A 17,921-nucleotide genomic window follows, 5' to 3' on the forward strand; every position below is an offset into this window, starting at 1 on the left:
CATTGCTAATTCAAAGAACTAACATTTCAACTAGATACACTAATTGTTCTCTACTCGGCTACTTTCATTACGCAAAGTTACATATTCTTTCTTAAGCATTCCACAGAGTTCTCACCTCAAAATATTGTATAGAGGAAGATTATAACACTTCATAGTAAAAACGAGTCGTTAGGATTGAACATAGATCCCCATTGAATAGGAAATACCAAATTCTCAGACAAATTCCATTTTATTTGTGACGGATGATCTATTAATACGAGAAGTGCCATCACAGTACATGGAATTTCTTTTTAATCATTCTATACTGGTTTTCAGTCTTAAGGTGTAAGCCAGCCAATTAGAATTTCTCTTAAAATTAGAAAGCGAAATCACTGGCTAAAATAATAATTTTGAAGATTTCATTAAGTGCATTGCTAGACACCTGAAGAATTAAAAAGCTGTCAGTTTCAGGCGACAGTTAAAGAGCCGTGGGAGCCACAAGCGTCAATAACACATGGGGAACGCAGCCCGGGCGGGCCCATGTGTTATTGGACAGTCACAGGACTAACCTCAAGTACAAAGAAAGGGGACAGTGAAAATCAATATATAGATATATAGAGAGAAGCAAAATCATTTTTCTGTGCTAGGAAATTGCTCACGCTTCCTTGATTTGTTTGTTTGTTCTCCGAGCTTTAGGGCATAACTCCCTTATGGATCCATTTGTTACAAACATGGATATGGGTGACTGAGCTACACTGCCGTCTGTGAGAGCACCACTCTCCCGTGACCACGCACTGCAGCTGTGTTTTTATGCGTGAAATTCTGCGGTAAAGTCATACTCAATGATATCTCAGACGGCAGTCACAGTCCCTTTAAAGATTTTTTACCAGAACTAGAATGAAAAGAGAAAAACAAAAAAACAAGCTCAGTTCACCACTGTTATTAGAAACTTTGCTTCCTTTATTCATGCAAGCTTTTTTGGATAAAGTTGCCTGTGGTTGAATTTACACGATTAGGCTTTTTTCTTTTTTTTTCTTTTTTTCCTGGTGTCCAGTTCTCTCAATTAAGAATTTCATTTTGTAGTGTGGAAGCATAACAGAGTGCCTCTGGGTCCCCAGTCTTGGTGCTGTGAATGGGGTTAGTGGCTGTGCCATGACTGTATGACCTGGCCATCACAGGTGAACTTACAACATAGTCCCTAGCCTCAAAGGCATACGTGGGTTTCCCTATCGTCCTCTTCACGAGTTCTTTGTGAAAACAGAAAGACTGAGTCTGAGTCTGCCAATAACCAGCAAGAGAACAAGATAAAATAAATAAAATTAAAGTAACCGTAAGACTTTCACATATGACAAACAACTGGTAAGGATTTTCAAAATCTTTTGGTCAACTTTGATGGTGTTTTTCCATACAATGAACTCTAAAATATGAAAAACGTATGTCCATATTTTAGACATAGAAGTCTCTTGCACAGGCCAGAAAATGAAATCTTAATTTAAGCAATAAAATTCCCCTTTGTAGATTGCAAACTGAGAACATACTATCTAGTTTCATTTTTCTTCAACTTACGTAAAAATGAAATAATGGTCAATGCTCTGGTGGCATCTTTAAAAATATTCAGTGAAACAAAATTCCCTTACAACTGTCAACAGCTTACAACAAATAACATTTTATCCTGTTTAATTATTTGGAAATAAAATCAGTTATGCTGAGATATGTTTGCATGGGATTTATATACTCTGATAATAGAAACAAAGTATTGACATCTGAATCTGAAAGCTGCAAAACATGATCAATTAAAAGACATAATAAAATCACAGATTTGTTATTCTCTCAGGAACTTTTTCTAGTTAAATTATCATTGGCATAATAGTGTTAAGTTACAAAGCAGAATAAATGAGAAGGTAGGAAGGGCTGTACCATTTTGGTCATGGAACCTGTCAGTCCTGCCATGGATGTCCCATGCAAGTTCCATGTTGAGACTGTTTAAAAATGGAATCTATTTCTCCAAACTTTAGATTTGTTTTTTGAGCTTGTGCTTCCTCTTTTTTTGCATTGCTATGTCCTAGAGGAAGGAACATTAATTCTGACCCTAAGAACAGATTGACCAAAAGTGAGGGAAGCAAAACTTTTTCTCTATTTCTTTTTTTTTTTTTTTTTTTCCAAGACGGAGTCTCGCTCTGTTGCTCAGGCTGGAGTGCAGTGGCCGGATCTCAGCTCACTGCAAGCTCCGCCTCCCGGGTTTACACCATTCTCCTGCCTCAGCCTCCCAAGTAGCTGGGACTACAGGCGCCCGCCACCTCGCCTGGCTAGTTTTTTGTATTTTTTAGTAGAGACGGGGTTTCATGTGTTAGCCAGGATGGTCTCAATCTCCTGACCTCGTGATCCGCCCGTGTTGGCCTCCCAAAGTGCTGGGATTACAGGCTTGAGCCACCGCGCCCGGCCTTTTTCTCTGTTTCTTTACGATTGCTTCTAGTGGGTATATGTATATGGTTTAACTCCAGGAAAATACACTCATCATTTGGGAAATTTTTTTTAGCAAAGATTTGCTGAGTACAGGTTTGAGGAGTAAGAAAAAAAATTCATATTGCTGATTACAGTAAAACAGATTTTCCTTTAAATCATCAAAGGAACCAGTTTCCCATACCCATTTCACTGTTTTAAGTGTTATATATCTTTTTTTTAATTTTATTTTTATTATTATTTTTATTTTTAGACGGAGTCTCACTCTGTTACCCAGGCTGGAGTGCAGTGGCCCGATCTTGGCTCACTGCAACCTCCTCCGCCTCCTGGGTTCAAGCAATTCTCCTGCCTCAGCCTCCCAAGTAGCTGGGATTACAGGTGTGCATCACCATGCCCAGCTAAGTTTTGTATTTTTAGTAGAGATGGGGTTTCACCATGTTGGTCAGGCTGGTCTCAAATTCCTGACCTCATGATCCACCCACCTCAGCCTCCCAAAGTGCTAGGATTACAGGTGTGAGCCACAGCACCCAGCCTATCTTCTTCTAACCATCCTTTTCTTACATTTACTGATTACTGAATTCTTTGGTCTTTTTCTAAATATTTAGAGAATACCATGAACCACAGATTCACAAACCATTTTCGGCCAACAGACTGCATAATGTTAAGAGAAAACTGGAATAGACACATAAACAAATGGTAAACAATCATGAATATTCATCATGAGAGTCCAAAAAAATACAGAGATAATATATAAATATAACACATGAGTGCTTGGTAAAGCGGCAGAGATGGGTTAACTGACAGTTCATATGAAACTTTCAGTCTAGCAAAAACACCCTTGTCTTGGAAATTCTTGGATTAACAATGAGTGGAGTTCTAAACGCCAGCATCGTTGAGCCAAGAAGCTGCAGATTCCTCAAGTCCTAATTATACAGCTCAGCTTAATCCATCATCCACTTTTGAAGCTGTACTCTGCCTTCCACCAATGGCTTTTTTCACATCTTTAGGAAATTACATTTCTAATTCTTAACCTGATATGATAGATAGAACTAAAGCAAGATAATTCTACCAACTATAAATCCGAGAATCTCATATTAAGGGAACTCTGCATATAAGGAAATATTGTTTCATCCCCTGTTTTTAAAAAGTATTGATAATAACCTTGCTATCAATTATGTATTTACATTATTTTATTTTATTTTTTTTTGGAGAAAGGGTCTCACTCTGTTGCCTGGGTTAGAGTGCAATGGTGTATGTCGGTGTACTGCAACCTTTGCCTCCTGGGCTCCAGCAATTCTCCCATCTCAGCCTCCCAAGTAGCTAGGACTACAGGCACATGCCACCACGCCTGGCTATTATTTTTGTTTTTTTCTTGAGACGCAGTCTTGCTCTGTTGCCCAGGCTGGAGTGCAATGGCACCATCTCAGCTCACTGCAACCTCCGCTTCCCAGGTTGAACCGAGTCTCCTGCCTCAGTCTCCTGAGTAGCTGGGATTACAGGCGCCCGCCTGTAATTAGCCGGATGTTAACATGTCTGGCTAATTTTTGTATTTTTAGTAGAGACGGGGTTTCACCATGTTGGTCAGGCTGGTCTTGAACTCCTGACCTCAGGTGATCCACCTGCCTCGGCCTCCCAAAGTGCTGGGATTACAGGCATGAGCTACTGCACCAGGCCTCTTTTTTATACAGTGTAGTTTTTGTGAAAATATGATTATCAGGTTAACAATGACTACTGTTATTCTTTTACTGGTAACCAGCTATTAATTCCAAGTCTAAGAAGGACATCTCTTCTCTAGTTAATTAGCTGTAGTTTAGAATCTTTTCCCATGCCAATGTATCAGCTGACACTCAAGAAAGGCTGGTATCCACCTCTGGCTTTGGGGCACTACCAGGTACTATTTGGAAAGACTGGAGAGTCTTTATTCAGTTGACTGGAGAGTCCAGAATGGAAAAGTAAAACTTATGTTTGTACAATAAAGCATTCCACTGCAACTATATTGCAACTCCCACAGGGCAGGATTTCAAAAAAAAGGAGCAAACCTTACTGGATATGTTAACACTGCTGGGATTACAGGAGTGGGCCACTGGGCCCGGTCTAAAGATCTGTTTACTCTTATATTCATTATAAAAGATATTTGGGGAAGGCTTAGACTAGACTGACCATTGAGAATTATTTGGGAATCTACACATTGCTTTATGCCAATCTTTCTCTATAAACGAAACTGGTGTCTACATTGGATGGCTGCATCAATTCCATTATCTCTGGGATGTAAGCACATCAATCTTAATGAGGACAGCGAACTTCAATCTTAATGACATCCACTTATGAGTCAACATAGTAGTTTCTCCCTGAATGTGGATGTTACAGAATCTCAGACTCTAATCAGACTCCCCGGATCTAAATCCGACTCTGTATCTTCCCACCTTCAACTTTTTATACCTCAATTTCCTTAGCAGTAAACTAAGGAAATATGAGTACTACCTGGGCTTCATAGGGTGGCTGGAAAAAAGTAAATTAGCACACAGAACAGAGCTTTGCACGCAATAAGCGCTCAGTAAGTGTCAGCTGCTTTTATTGTTTCATCCTTTAAAGAGAAATCCTGCATCAGGCCTCTTCCAATCAACAGATATTTTATCAACATCTTATAATCTCACTAAAATAGCAAATGAAACCACTGTGACTTATGACTCTCCACCTTTCAACCCTGAGGCGTAGCTCAGGCAAGTATCTTCATTATGGTCACACTGCTTCAGTAATTATTAAGGCAATATTTTCTGACTTACACAGTCACTTCCAATTCCTCATCTCATAGGTTGCTAGTTTTATATTTTCATTATTTATTTACTTTTTTTTTTTTTTAGAGATGGGGTCTGACTATGTTGTCCCGGCTGGTCTTGAACTCCTGAGCTCAAGCGATCTTCCTGCCTCGGCCTCCCAAAGTGCCAGGATTACAGGCATGAGACACTGTGCTTGTCCTATTTATTATATATATATTTTTTAAGAGATGGGGGTCTCATCATGTTGTCCAAGCTGGTTTTGAACTCCTGAGCTCAAGCAATCCTCCTGCTTTGGCCTCCCAAAGTGCTAGGATTACAGGTGTGAGCCATCATGCCCAGCCTCAGGTCGCTAGTTTCAGAAATGAAATCTAAGTCTTTGTTTTTGGTAAAATTAAGGTAAAAAAATTCATGACTTGGATGCTTTAAAGAGGAAGAGGGGTAAAGTCCTTCCAAAATGTACCAGAAACAAACAGAAAAAAGGCCGAGCGCAGTGGCTCACACCTGTAATCCCAGCACTTTGGAAGGCTGAGGCGGGTGGATCACAAGGTCAAGAGATCGTAACCATCCTGGCCAACATGGTGAAATGCCATCTCCACTAAAAATACAAAAATTAGCTGGGCGTGGTGGCGTATGCCTGTAATCCCAGCTAATCGGGAGGCCGAGGCAGGAGAATCGCTTAAACCCGGGAGGTGGAGGTTGCAGTGAGCCGAGACCATGCCACTGCACTCCAGTCTGGTGACAGAGCGAGATTCTGTCTCAAAAATAAATAAATAAATAAATAAATAAATAATAATTAAAAAAAAAAAGAAACAAACAGAACTCTGGGCTGCCTGGTTTTCTCCTTTCTTCCAACCATCCTGTTTCCTTCTTTCTTTCCTCCTCTCTCTGGCTTTTCTTTCTAGCTATAATGGTTTTTTTTTAAAACTTTTTATATGTTATGAGAAAACACAATGGATTCATTCACAAACAAAATTAGTTATGCAGAACCAAACATGCAACAAAAGCACGCCAGAGAGACAGGATTCCGGAGCAGAACTTACCCCACGCTTTAGGCTCCTGAAGCAGTGGATTTTGGGTTTGGAGGTCATGAACTCGTTGAAGCGGTGGGAGAGGGGTTCCTTTTGCTGCTTGGGAGACTGGGGGCCGTTGGGAACAGCAGAGGGTGAGGCAGAGGCAGGAGGGGGAGGGGGAGGCTGATGGGGGGATGTTAAAAGGGACATAAGCTACATGTAAGAGATGGAGCCGTGACAGAGTAAAAATCAGAAACAAGAAGACACAAAACAAAAATAAGCATCAAATAATATTTGAAATCCAACGCAAGTAAAACACAATTAAATTTTAGGCCATGGTCCAAAAAAAAAAAAAACACATAGGAGGTGGTTAAATGAAGAATATGATGAGAGTTGGGAGGTTTAGTAAGTAATGCGACAGAAGAGCAAGAAATATCTGACAAGAAGCTCGTGCAGACTTTCCCATGCAAACTATAGCTCTAGTTAGTTATTCTAAACCAGCTTAAGCCAGATGGTAAATATTTCTACATCACCTAAACTAACATAGCTTGATGGGAGAAAACGGAAGGCCTTCAAGGCTAAGGTTGTGGAAACAGCAGTCTGTTCAAATTAATAAATAGTAAGTCATTCTGAAGTTAAAGCAGTAATGTTGCCTTCATCATATTCTACGTCCCCAGGTTAATGCTGTCATGCACCTATGTATCACACTATGAAGAAAATGAAAATGTTCATGGATACACATGTTAACATGAATTCAAAACCAAGTTATTGACATGGTAACAATTTCCAGTAGATGTGTGGATAAAGTGTTACAGGAATTTCGCACTACATCCTCTCTCCCAGCCAAGGTAACCAGCAGTCTAGGAGAGGAAGGAGGGAAAGGCATGAGGTGAAATGGTGGAGAGGTCAGTACTCTGTTAGTGTGGGTGTCACGGTACGAGGATAATGCATCTGAAATAAGACACAGGGCCATGGCAAAGATACCACCACCAAAAAGAAATACTGTCTCAACATAAAGTAGCACACTAGCTTTTTCTTTTGCATTCTGAAACTACAGGTTTAAGGTCTTAGCTTTTCTAAGACTAAAAGATCAAGTCAAAATCTCCACACCTTAGAAAACCTGTTTCACGCCAACCATCAGTACCTTATTTTTTTTGATGAACGGCCATAACTTTCCTTTGGATTTGCCACCAAATTTGAGGTCTGGTTTGCCTTCTCCTCTGGAATTTGAAAGGCTGTTATCTGACACAGTGCGCTTCATTGGCTGAGTGTAATCCTCAAATTCAATGTCTCCAGGAGGCTCAAACCCTGATTTATAAGCTTCTATTACCAGCTGTGAATCCTGAAATTATACCCATAAGCATATAAATACATTCAGAAGCATGCAAACACTTTTTTTTTTTTTTTTTTTTGAGACGGAGTCTCGCTCTGTCGCCCAGGCTGGAGTGCAGTGGCCGGATCTCAGCTCACTGCAAGCTCCGCCTCCCGGGTTTACGACGTTCTCTCGCCTCAGCCTCCCGAGTAGCTGGGACTACAGGCGCCCGCCATCTCGCCCGGCTAATTTTTTGTATTTTTTTAGTAGAGACGGGGTTTCACTGTGTTAGCCAGGATGGTCTCGATCTCCTGACCTCGTGATCCGCCCGTCTCGGCCTCCCAAAGTGCTGGGATTACAGGCTTGAGCCACCGCGCCCGGCCACAAACACTTTTAAAACAATGAATTATGATGACCTCATACAGATGATAACTAATAAAATTGTATATTGATTGATAATAACTTTTTTCCTAGTAGCTTTTTTTTGTTGTTGTTTTTTTGAGACAGAGTCTCACTCTGTCACCCAGGCTGGAGTGCAGTGGCATCATTCGCCTTACCGCAACCTCCATCTCCCAGGTTTAAGCGATTCTCCTGCCTCAGCCTCCCGAGTAGCTGGGATTACAGGTGTGCGCCACCACGCTCAGCTAATTTTTGTATTTTTAGTAGAGATGGGGTTTCGCCATGTTGGCCAGGTTGGTCTCAAATTCTTGACCTCAGGTGATCCGCCCGCCTCGGATTCCCAAAGTGCTGGGATTACAGGCGTGAGTCACCACAGCTGGCCAGCTTTTTTCATTCTTCTCAGAAGCCATCATTTGAGCTTTTCATTTGAGCTTTTAGAATTTAGAACTATTGTTTTCTGATTTTTTTGTTTGTTTGTTTTTGAGACAGAGTCTCACTCTGTCACTCAGGCTGGAGTGCAGTGACGTGATCTCGGCTCACTGCAACCCCTGCCTCCGGAATTCCAGCAATTCTTGTGCCTCAGCCTCCCAAGCAGCTGGGACTACAGGGATGTACCACCACGCCCAGCTAATTTTTGTATTTTTAGTAGAGATGGGGTTTTGCCATGTTGGCCAGGATGGTCTTGAACTCCTGGCATCAAATGATCCACCCGCCTCAGCCTCCCAAAGTGCTGGGAGTCACAATGTGAGCCACTGTGCCCAGCCAGCAGCGTAACTTTTGTGTTAAATATTTGTGTCTTCAAATTAATACTAAAAGTCTCTGCTGGTGTTCTAGTTGATATTTTTATTGAGAGAAATAGGTCTCTAGGAATTCAGATGGATAACACTGCCCTAAAGCAGTATTCTCAACCAGAGAAGGTTCTGCCCTTCCAGGAGACATGTGGCAATAGGTGGAGACATTTTGATTGTCACAACTCGGGGAGTGCTACTGGCCTCTGCTGGGTAGAGGCCAGAGATGCTGCTAAACATCCTGAAATGCCTCCAGCAAGAAAAATGATCTGGCATAAGATAATGTCAAATGTGCCTGAAGAAACCCTGTTTTGGCCGGGTGCAGTGGTTCACACCTGTAATCCCAACACTTTGGGAGGCTGAGGCGGGTGGATCACCTGAGGTCAGGAGTTTGATACCAGCCTGGCCAATATGGTGAAACCCTGTTTCTACTAAAAATACAAAAAACTGGCCAGGCATGGTGGCACACACCTGTAGTCCCAGCTACTCAGGAGGCTGAGGCAGAAGAATCGCTTGAACCCAGGAGGTGGAGGTTGCAGTGAGCTGAGATCACACCACTGCACTCCAGCCTGGACAACAGAGCGAGACTCTATTTCAAAAAGAATAAAAAAGGGCCGGGCGCGGTGGCTCAAGCCTGTAATCCCAGCACTTTGGGAGGCCGAGACGGGTGGATCACGAGGTCAGGAGATTGAGACCATCCTGGTCTAAACGGTGAAACCCCGTCTCTACTAAAAAATACAAAAAACTAGCTGGGCGAGATGGCGGGCGCCTGTAGTCCCAGCTACTCAGGAGGCTGAGGCAGGAGAATGGCGTAAACCCAGGAGGCGGAGCTTGCAGTGAGCCGAGATCGCGCCACTGCACTCCAGCCTGGGCGACAGAGCGAGACTCCGTCCCAAAAAAAAAATTAAAAAAAAAAGAATAAAAAAAAGACAAAGAGAAAGAAACTCTGTCTTAGAGGAAACAAAGCCTTTACCTTTTTCCAGGAAATACTTCAATTCAATTCTGTCATGCCTCGGACAATTTACCACTTAATGTGTTTTCCAAAAAAAGGAATTATGCAGCTAAATCCAAGACACAGAGCCCGTGTGACCACTGAAAGCAACTACCCACCATGAGATGATGACATGAGGTCATATGGAAAGGGGGCGGCGAGTAATAATGGATCTGCAAATAATTATCAATGAAGCCCAAATGGCAATACTTACATTTTTCTGATCAATTGATTCGGCTGCTTTTACTATTCCATCCAGGCACTTCCCAATGATTGGGATCACCTGCCGATCAACCTCTGCATATGTCTTCATGGACTCTCCAATTCTCACAATCCTCCTTTCCTCCATCTCTTGGATTTTCTGCAACATTAGATTTTGTATAAAATAAGTTTGGTCCATTATTATTAAATGAAGCTGTTTTTCGGCAGCATTGTTACCTCTAACAAGTTCTCTAAGGAAAAAATGGGTTAGAGTTAGAGCGGCCATAAGTATATGGAGCCTCCATATTACCCAGCTGTACACTTATTTTACAAATTGCTAGACATGTTAGGCTGCCCAAATATATGCTTTGCACAATTCCATTCTAATTTTAGTAAGAATGCCAAACTCAATAGTTTTTTTTGTTTGTTTGTTTTTCTTTTTGTTTTTTTGAGACGGAGTTTTGCTCGTCGCCCAGGCTGGAGTGCAGTGGCACGATCTTGGCTCACTGCAACCTCTGCCTCCTGTGTTCATGCCATTCTCCTGCCTCAGCCTCCTGAGTAGCTGGGATTACAGGCCCCCGCCACCACACCGGGCTAATTGTTTGTATTTTTAGTAGAGACGGGGTTTTGACATGTTGGCCAGGCTGGTCTCCAACTCCTTACCTCAGGTGATCCACCCACCTAGGCCTCCAAAGTGCTGGGATTACAGGCTTGAGCCACCGCACCTGGCCAAGAGTTTTATTATTAACACTATTTGTAATCTACCTCGAACATTTTCTCCATCTGTAATCTACCACTTTACCTTTTACCAAAAGCACAGTATTTAGTTAGCGGTCTCAACCCAATACAGACTAGTGTACCTTCCAACTACAATGTAGAAGGACTTGTTTGCTGTGTGTGTAGACACCAAGAAGCAAATATTTATTATTTTTTTCTACAATTGGACTCAAAGTTGCAAAAGATCTGTAAAATGGGAGAACATATGTCTATCTTTTCTCATACCATTTTTGACAACCTGACATGAGCAAAAGAAAACAATCCGGCCGGGCGCGGTGGCTCAAGCCTGTAATCCCAGCACTTTGGGAGGCCGAGACGGGCGGATCACGAGGTCAGGAGATCGAGACCATCCTGGCTAAAACGGTGAAACCCCGTCTCTACTAAAAAAATACAAAAACTAGCCGGGCAAGGTGGCGGGCGCCTGTAGTCCCAGCTACTCGGGAGGCTGAGGCAGGAGAATGGCGTAAACCCGGGAGGCGGAGCTTGCAGTGAGCTGAGATCTGGCCACTGCACTCCAGCCCGGGCGACAGAGCGAGACTCCGTCTCAAAAAAAAAAAAAAAAAAAAAAAAGAAAACAATCCAAAAGAAAGAACTGTCATTTGTTCAAATCCTACAACTCTGTGAATGCTGCTTTGATTTCTATAGTTAAGTTGGCATTTTTATAACCATAATCATCCCTTTAGCAAAGAGAGTATTAATGAGAGAATCATAGTTTAAGACTGACAAATAGGCGTGGTGGCTCATGCCTGTAATCCCAGCACTTTGGGAGGCCAAGGTGGGCAGATCACCTGAGGTCAGGAGTTCGCGACCAGCCTGGCCAACATGGTGAAACCCTGTCTCTACTAAAAATACAAAAAAAGTAGCTGGGTATGGTGGCGGGTGCCTGTAATCCCAGCTACTCTGGAGGCCGAGGCAGAAGAATCGCTGGAACCCAGGAGGTGAATGTTGCAGTGAGCTGAGACTGTGCCACTGCATTCCAGCCTGGGCGACAGAGTGAGACCCCATCTCAAAAGAAGAAAAAAGAGAAAAGACTGACAAATAATTGGCTGCAGGTGCAAACTATGGAAATTTGCAAAGTTTACTGATTAATCTTGAGATTATTATATTTCATTCATATTGCTAGTCAATGCTTGATCTAGATGCCTTAAAAAATGATTTATCATGCCGATAATCCTAGCACTTTGGGAGGCCAAGGCTGGAGAATTGCTTGAGTCCAGGAATTTGAGGCCATCCTGGGCAACACAGCAAGACTCTATCTCTACAAAAATTTAAAAATTAGCAGGGCACGGTGGTGCATGCCTATAGTTCCATCTACTTAGGAGGCTGAAGCTGAAGGATCCCTTGATCCCTTGAGCACAGGAGTTCAAAGTTGCAGTGGGTCGTGATTATACACTGCACTCCAGCCTGGGCAACAGAGTGAGACTGTCTCGAAAAAAAAAAAAAAAAAAAAAAGGGGCCAGGCGCAGTGGCTCAGGTCTGTAATCTCAGCACTTTGAGAGGCCGAAGTAGGCGGATCACCTGAGGCCAGGACTTTGAGACCAGCCTGGCCAACATGGCGAAACCCCGTCTCCACTAAAAATACAAAAATTAGCTGGGCGCAGTGGTGTTTGCCTGTAGTCCCAGCTACTCAGGAGGCTGAGGCAGGAGAGTCACTTGAATCTAGGAGGCAAAGGTTGCAGTGAGCCAAGACTGCTCCATTGCACTCCAGCCTGGGTGACAAAGCAAGCCTCTGTCTCAAAAAAAAAAAAAAAAAAAAAATTAGTGGAAATTTGGAATTACATATAAAGACTCAGAATACAAACCCAGCAATCATGATTCAGAAGTATCATGTTTCTAAGGAAAGCAAAGCATAAAACATGAAATCTGAGAGATGTTTAGGATTTACCTGGAAGATGTTGGGGATGTGAGTATGGTAATATTCATGCTGCTCATGGTTGAATTTCTGGAGAATGGATGAGTAATCTGCTTTGCTGTCCTCTGCCATTTGGTGACGTATTTGAGCTTGCTGTCGGGCCTTAGGGCAAAAACAAGAATACTCCCACGTTTATACATCATAAATAAAAGCCTGGGTGCAATCAATAAATACCTAGAACTGCACACTGGGATGCCTAAGGGCCAGACTTACCTCGAATGTATTCAGCAGGTGCTATTTTTTAATGTTCTGAATTGAATTTACTTCAGGTAAGCAATGTGCATCCTAGTTTGTATAAAAATCCACCATTCCCTATTGTCTTAATGTGGTGTGTGCCTTCTAGTTTGACACACCATTCTATACTAGTGTCTAGTTTGACACACCATTCTATACTAGTGTCTAGTTTGACACACCATTCTATACTGTCTGCACCTGGGCAATTCACATCACCTGGAGGACCCTTGTGGGAACCTCTGCTCATATACACATGTATATATATTTTTTGGGGGAGGCAATGAGAAATTCACACTTTTTTTTTCTTTTTTTGAGACAGGGTCTCCCTCTGTCACCCAGGCTGGAGTGCAGTGGCACAATCCTGGCTCACTGCAGTCTCAGTCTTCTGGGTTCAAGTGATCCTCTTACCTCAGCCTCTCAAGTAGCTGGGACTACAGGCATGCACCACCATGCTAGGTTAATTTTTTATTTTTTTGTAGAGATGAGGTCTTACCACATTGCCCAGGCTGGTCTTGAACTCCTCGACTCAAGCAATCCACCTGCCTCAGCCTCCCAAAGTGCTGGGATTATAGGCATGAACCACGGCGCCAGCTGGTAAATCTACAATTTTTTTTTTTTTTTTTTGAGAGGGAGTCTCGCTCTGTCGCCCAGGCTGGAGTGCAGTGGCCGGATCTCGGCTCACTGCAAGCTCTGCCTCCCGGGTTTATGCCATTCTCCTGCCTCAGCCTCCCGAGTAGCTGGGACTACAGGCGCCCGCCACCTCGCCCGGCTAGTTTTTTGTATTTTTTATTAGAGACGGGGTTTCACCGTGTTAGCCAGGATGGTCTCGATCTCCTGACCTCGTGATCCGCCCGTCTCGGCCTCCCAAAGTACTGGGATTACAGGCTTGAGCCACCGCGCCCGGCCAATCTACAAATTTGTAAACCCAATTCTCAACAGGGTTCATGAACTAAAAATGCATATGAACCACTGACCTAAGGAGACCTTTCTAAAGCTCTCTACCATGTTTATATTTAGTATATATGCTAAAGAGGCAATAAGTATGGCACCCTCTTTATGCTTTTTGTTTTTTGAGGGGTGCTATTTTATGTTTTACTGCATTGCTTTTCTCCTAAAAAATCAATAATTTGCAATTTTATTTTTCTCTAATTCGTATTCTGATTAATCACATACCTAAAAAAGGGGCAACAATTGTTGATTAGTTGCAGAATCAATCTGAAAGTTCAAACAGGAATGTCTATAAACTCTAAAGTCATCCAGAAGTACAAGAGGTTATGTTGTTAATACCACCTTAGATTCATATAGCACTGTGGTACTATTTTGATAAATACAATCTCGTGAATCTCTAACACAATTTGAGGTCCAGATGAAGATAGGGTTTTTGGTCTTTAAGTGACCTGGCAAACTCACTGCATTGAGCCAAAAACACAACAGGAAATGGGCTGTTTTCCAACATAACCAGGGCAACTGTTTGTTTGCTTGTTTTTGTTTTGTTTTACTGAACCAATGTTATAGAAAAGTAAGACCTGGCTGGGTGTGGTATACTGTAATCCCAGCTCTACGGGAGGCTCGGGTAGGCAGATTGCTTGAGCCCAGGAAATCAAGACCAGCTTGGGCAACATGGTGAGACCCCTCTCTCCACAAACAAATACAAAAATTAGCTGGGCATGGTGGTATGTGCCTGTACTCCCAGCTACTCAGGAGGCTGAGGCAGGAGGACTGCTTGAGCCTGGGAGGCTGAGGCTGCAGTGAGCTATGATCACTACCACTGCACTCCAGCCTGGGCAACAGAGCGAGACCCTGTGTCAAAAAATAATAATAAAAAATAAATTAGTCAGGTGTGGTGATGTGTGCCTGTGCTCTCAGCTACTTAGAAGGCTGAGGTGGGAGGATTGCTTGACCTCAGGCGGTTGAGTCTGCAGTGAGCTATGACTGCGCCACTGCACTCCAGCCTGGGTAACAGAGCAAGACTCTGTTTCAAAAACAAAACACCAAACAAACAAAAACAAGAAAATTAAGACCTAATCGTGAAAGAAAGAAAATCAGAAAGACAGGAAAAGACAGACAGACAGAAAGGAAGAAAAGCGAGAAAGAAAGGGAAGAAAGAATGAAAGAGGCCGGGCGTGGTGGCTCACGCCTGTAATCCCAGCACTTTGGGAGGCTGAGGTGGGCGGATGACGAGGTCAAGAGATTGAGACCATCCTGGCCAACATGATGAAACCCCGTCTCTACTAAAATTACAAAAATTAGCTGGGTGTGGTGGCGTGCACCTGTAGTCCCAGCTACTCAGGAGGCTGAGGCAGGAGAATCGCTTGAACCTGAGAGGTTGCAGTGAGCTGAGATCACACCACTGCACTCTAGCCTGGGCGACAAGTGAGACTCCCTCTCAAAAAAAAAAAAAAAAAAAGAATGAAACAGAGAGAAAGAAAAAGAGAGAAAGAAAGGAAGAAAGGAAGAAAAGAAACACATAGAAACATTCAAATGGCAACCCAAAGAGGAACGCTGAAGCAGTTGTTCCACTTTCTGCTTGCTGGGAACATTTAGTATCGGCTTTTTTTTCACGTCAATCTTCTTTATTGGTTTCCTGCCTATGTGACTTGAAAGCTTAACCTGAATTTCACTTCACACATTTTACTCATACTCATCTGGTGAAAGCCTAAGGTAATTCACAATTGCTTCCTTTATTTTCTTCCCTATTCACACGTGAACACTTCCCAAATGAAGGTAACAATATCAGTATTTCCAAATGCATTTCCTTATTACTGAGGTTTTTTGAGTTTCTTACGGCCTTTGGATCTCTTGGTGCCATTTTATCCTCTTTTCATCTACCCTCAGTTGATTTCAGCTGCCACATTCTTCCCCTTTGTTGGTGGCCTGTTAACTCCCTTCCTGACCATATGCCTTGGCGTCTGCTTCTTCCTGTGTTCACTAGTAAATATATTAGTCTAGCCCCAAAATGTTAAGTACCCAGCTACCCTCAAAAATCCACCCACTTCCAACACACAGTAGCCCTCCTCTGTTTAAATAATAGCTTTCCCACCTACATGCATTCCATCTGTTCCCCGAGCCCGTCCAGCACAAATACCCTATTAACTCTTCAGCCGCTGACAGTTTCATCATGTATCATTTTGTTATGAATGTTTAAAAAAAATTCCCATTAGACCTCAAATTTCTAAAAGAGTCTCTATTTTATTCACAAGTCTTTCTCGGAAAGTCTCACAAAAATCCAGTGGGGATTTCTTCATCTCTTCTGTAAAGAACAGCAAGAGGTCGAGAGGTAATTTCCTCACTTATTTTGGAGATCCTATCTAAGGGAGTTTTTAAAATAACTTAAGTTCTCAAATAGGCATCACATCAGAATGTCATCATTATATATATGTATGCATGTATTTACAGGCACACACACACACACACACACACACACACATCCCACAAGAGCAGATAAAAGCTTCCTGACAATAAATCCACTCACACCAATATTTTAGAATATTTCACCCAAACAGAATATTTTACCCATGAAAGCTGGTGCCAGAGGTACCCCACCCGGCACCATTTGGTTGGAGGTGGCTGTGATCCTCTTCCTGTAGCTCACAGAATCCCTAATCATATTTTAGCTTTAGCTGCATAATTCCTTCTGTAAGCATATTACCTCCTAATAGATTCATGATGCCCTTTGCCCTGTTTCTATGCAGTAATCCTGAAAACATAACAAGGGCCCTAGACATGAACTGTGGAAGACGCCGAATAAGGACCGACATGTCTACAGTTCAGCCTAGAAAGTAAGCTGTGTAGAAGAAAATAAATCAAAGAAATATATTTTAGAGGGTCTGCCTTTTATGTTAAAGGAGGACTGTCTCTCTGGGAGTTTTTCTTCCATGCAAAAGCTTGGACATATGATTACAAAGGACTATCTATTTCTACAGTCTTGCTCACTCTCACTGGCTACAAGGATAGGGAAACCTTCAAAAACAGCAAAATACTGTTATACATCAGATTCTCCAAAGCCGCAGCAAAAACACAGGGCTGTCTTTTTCTCCGTCCCTGCATCCAGCTGTTTTGAATTAATATCCACTTCTGAAACTCTGGCCTAGGAATGCACCATTGTTCTAACCAGATTTCACTATGGAAAATCTATTTCTGTTTAGTAAATTGTTTAGTTGACGATGGAATTTAAGAGCCTTTCTCTAAAACTAGTGTTGAATCAATTACTCACTATGACAAAAATACCTTTAAAATATCTTGTAAGGTATTTTTGAGCACTTATTTGGGATAACTGTTAACGGTATTTTGGAGACTATCTCCTAATATCTAAGACTAAGTGGAGCAAATAAACATCATGACTTCTCATCTATTTTTAAAAGTCAATCTAAAAATAGCAACTATTACCTCAAAGGGATAGTATTTCCATTCTAAACAAGACCATAAGCTATGCTTTCAATTAAATTAAATTTCCCATTCTGAGAATAAAGACACTGCATCTTACAGCAACATTACTACAGGGCAGAAAGATGTACAGAGAGTTGGCTTGTTTTACTTCCAATGAGTCAGTGCCACAGAATCTCGAGATAATATTCTAAAAAGTCCAGAATAACCCCCGCTGCCTAGGCTGGGTCACAGATGTCTTAGAATCAGATCTATACCACTTTTGTTGTCCAACAGGAAGACAGAATTTAAACTTGAGAATTTCTTGACAAACCCTTGGGAATCTCCCTCAAATAAATCCAAATAGGCCTAAGGATGTATGGCTTATACATGATTTCACTTCTTGGTAATTCTTTTTTTTAGACAGAGTCTCACTCTGTCACCCAGGCTGGAGTGCAGTGGCGCGATCTCGGCTGACTGCAACCTCCACCTCCTGGGTTCAAGCGATTCTCCTGGTTCAGCCTCCCGAGTAGCTGGGATTACAGGCACCTGCCACCACGCCCAGCTAATTTTTGTATTTTTAGTAGAGACAGGTTTCATCATGTTGTCCAGGCTGGTCTCGAACTCCTGACCTCAAGTGATCCACCTGCCTCAGCCTCCCAAAGTGCTGGGATTACAGATGTGAGCCACCACATACGGCCCACTTCTTGGTAATTGTT

The 17,921-nt window shown here is 42.4% G+C and overlaps 1 protein-coding gene across 15 annotated transcripts in view; it reads right to left on the reverse strand.

Moving 5' to 3' along the window:
- Nucleotides 1-17,921, reverse strand: part of FNBP1 (formin binding protein 1) — a 163,841-nt gene that overhangs the window by 30,130 nt on the left and 115,790 nt on the right. For 6 of the 15 annotated variants that reach the window (XM_033193801.1, XM_033193777.1, XM_033193795.1 and 3 more), the window contains exons 7-10: nucleotides 12,580-12,708; nucleotides 9,931-10,077; nucleotides 7,371-7,568; nucleotides 6,257-6,439 (exon numbers count right to left, since the gene is read on the reverse strand). In XM_033193801.1, coding sequence (XP_033049692.1) covers nucleotides 6,257-6,439; nucleotides 7,371-7,568; nucleotides 9,931-10,077; nucleotides 12,580-12,708 — 657 coding nt within the window. Of the gene's footprint in view, nucleotides 1-1,167; nucleotides 1,258-6,256; nucleotides 6,440-7,370; nucleotides 7,569-9,930; nucleotides 10,078-12,579; nucleotides 12,709-17,921 lie in introns of all 15 variants that reach the window. The other 9 variants (XM_033193845.1, XM_033193834.1, XM_033193826.1 and 6 more) reach the window with 2 other exon arrangements.

This window comes from Trachypithecus francoisi, unplaced genomic scaffold, assembly GCF_009764315.1.
Source record: "Trachypithecus francoisi isolate TF-2019V2 unplaced genomic scaffold, Tfra_2.0 Contig01585, whole genome shotgun sequence".
Taxonomy (NCBI): Eukaryota; Metazoa; Chordata; class Mammalia; order Primates; family Cercopithecidae; genus Trachypithecus; species Trachypithecus francoisi.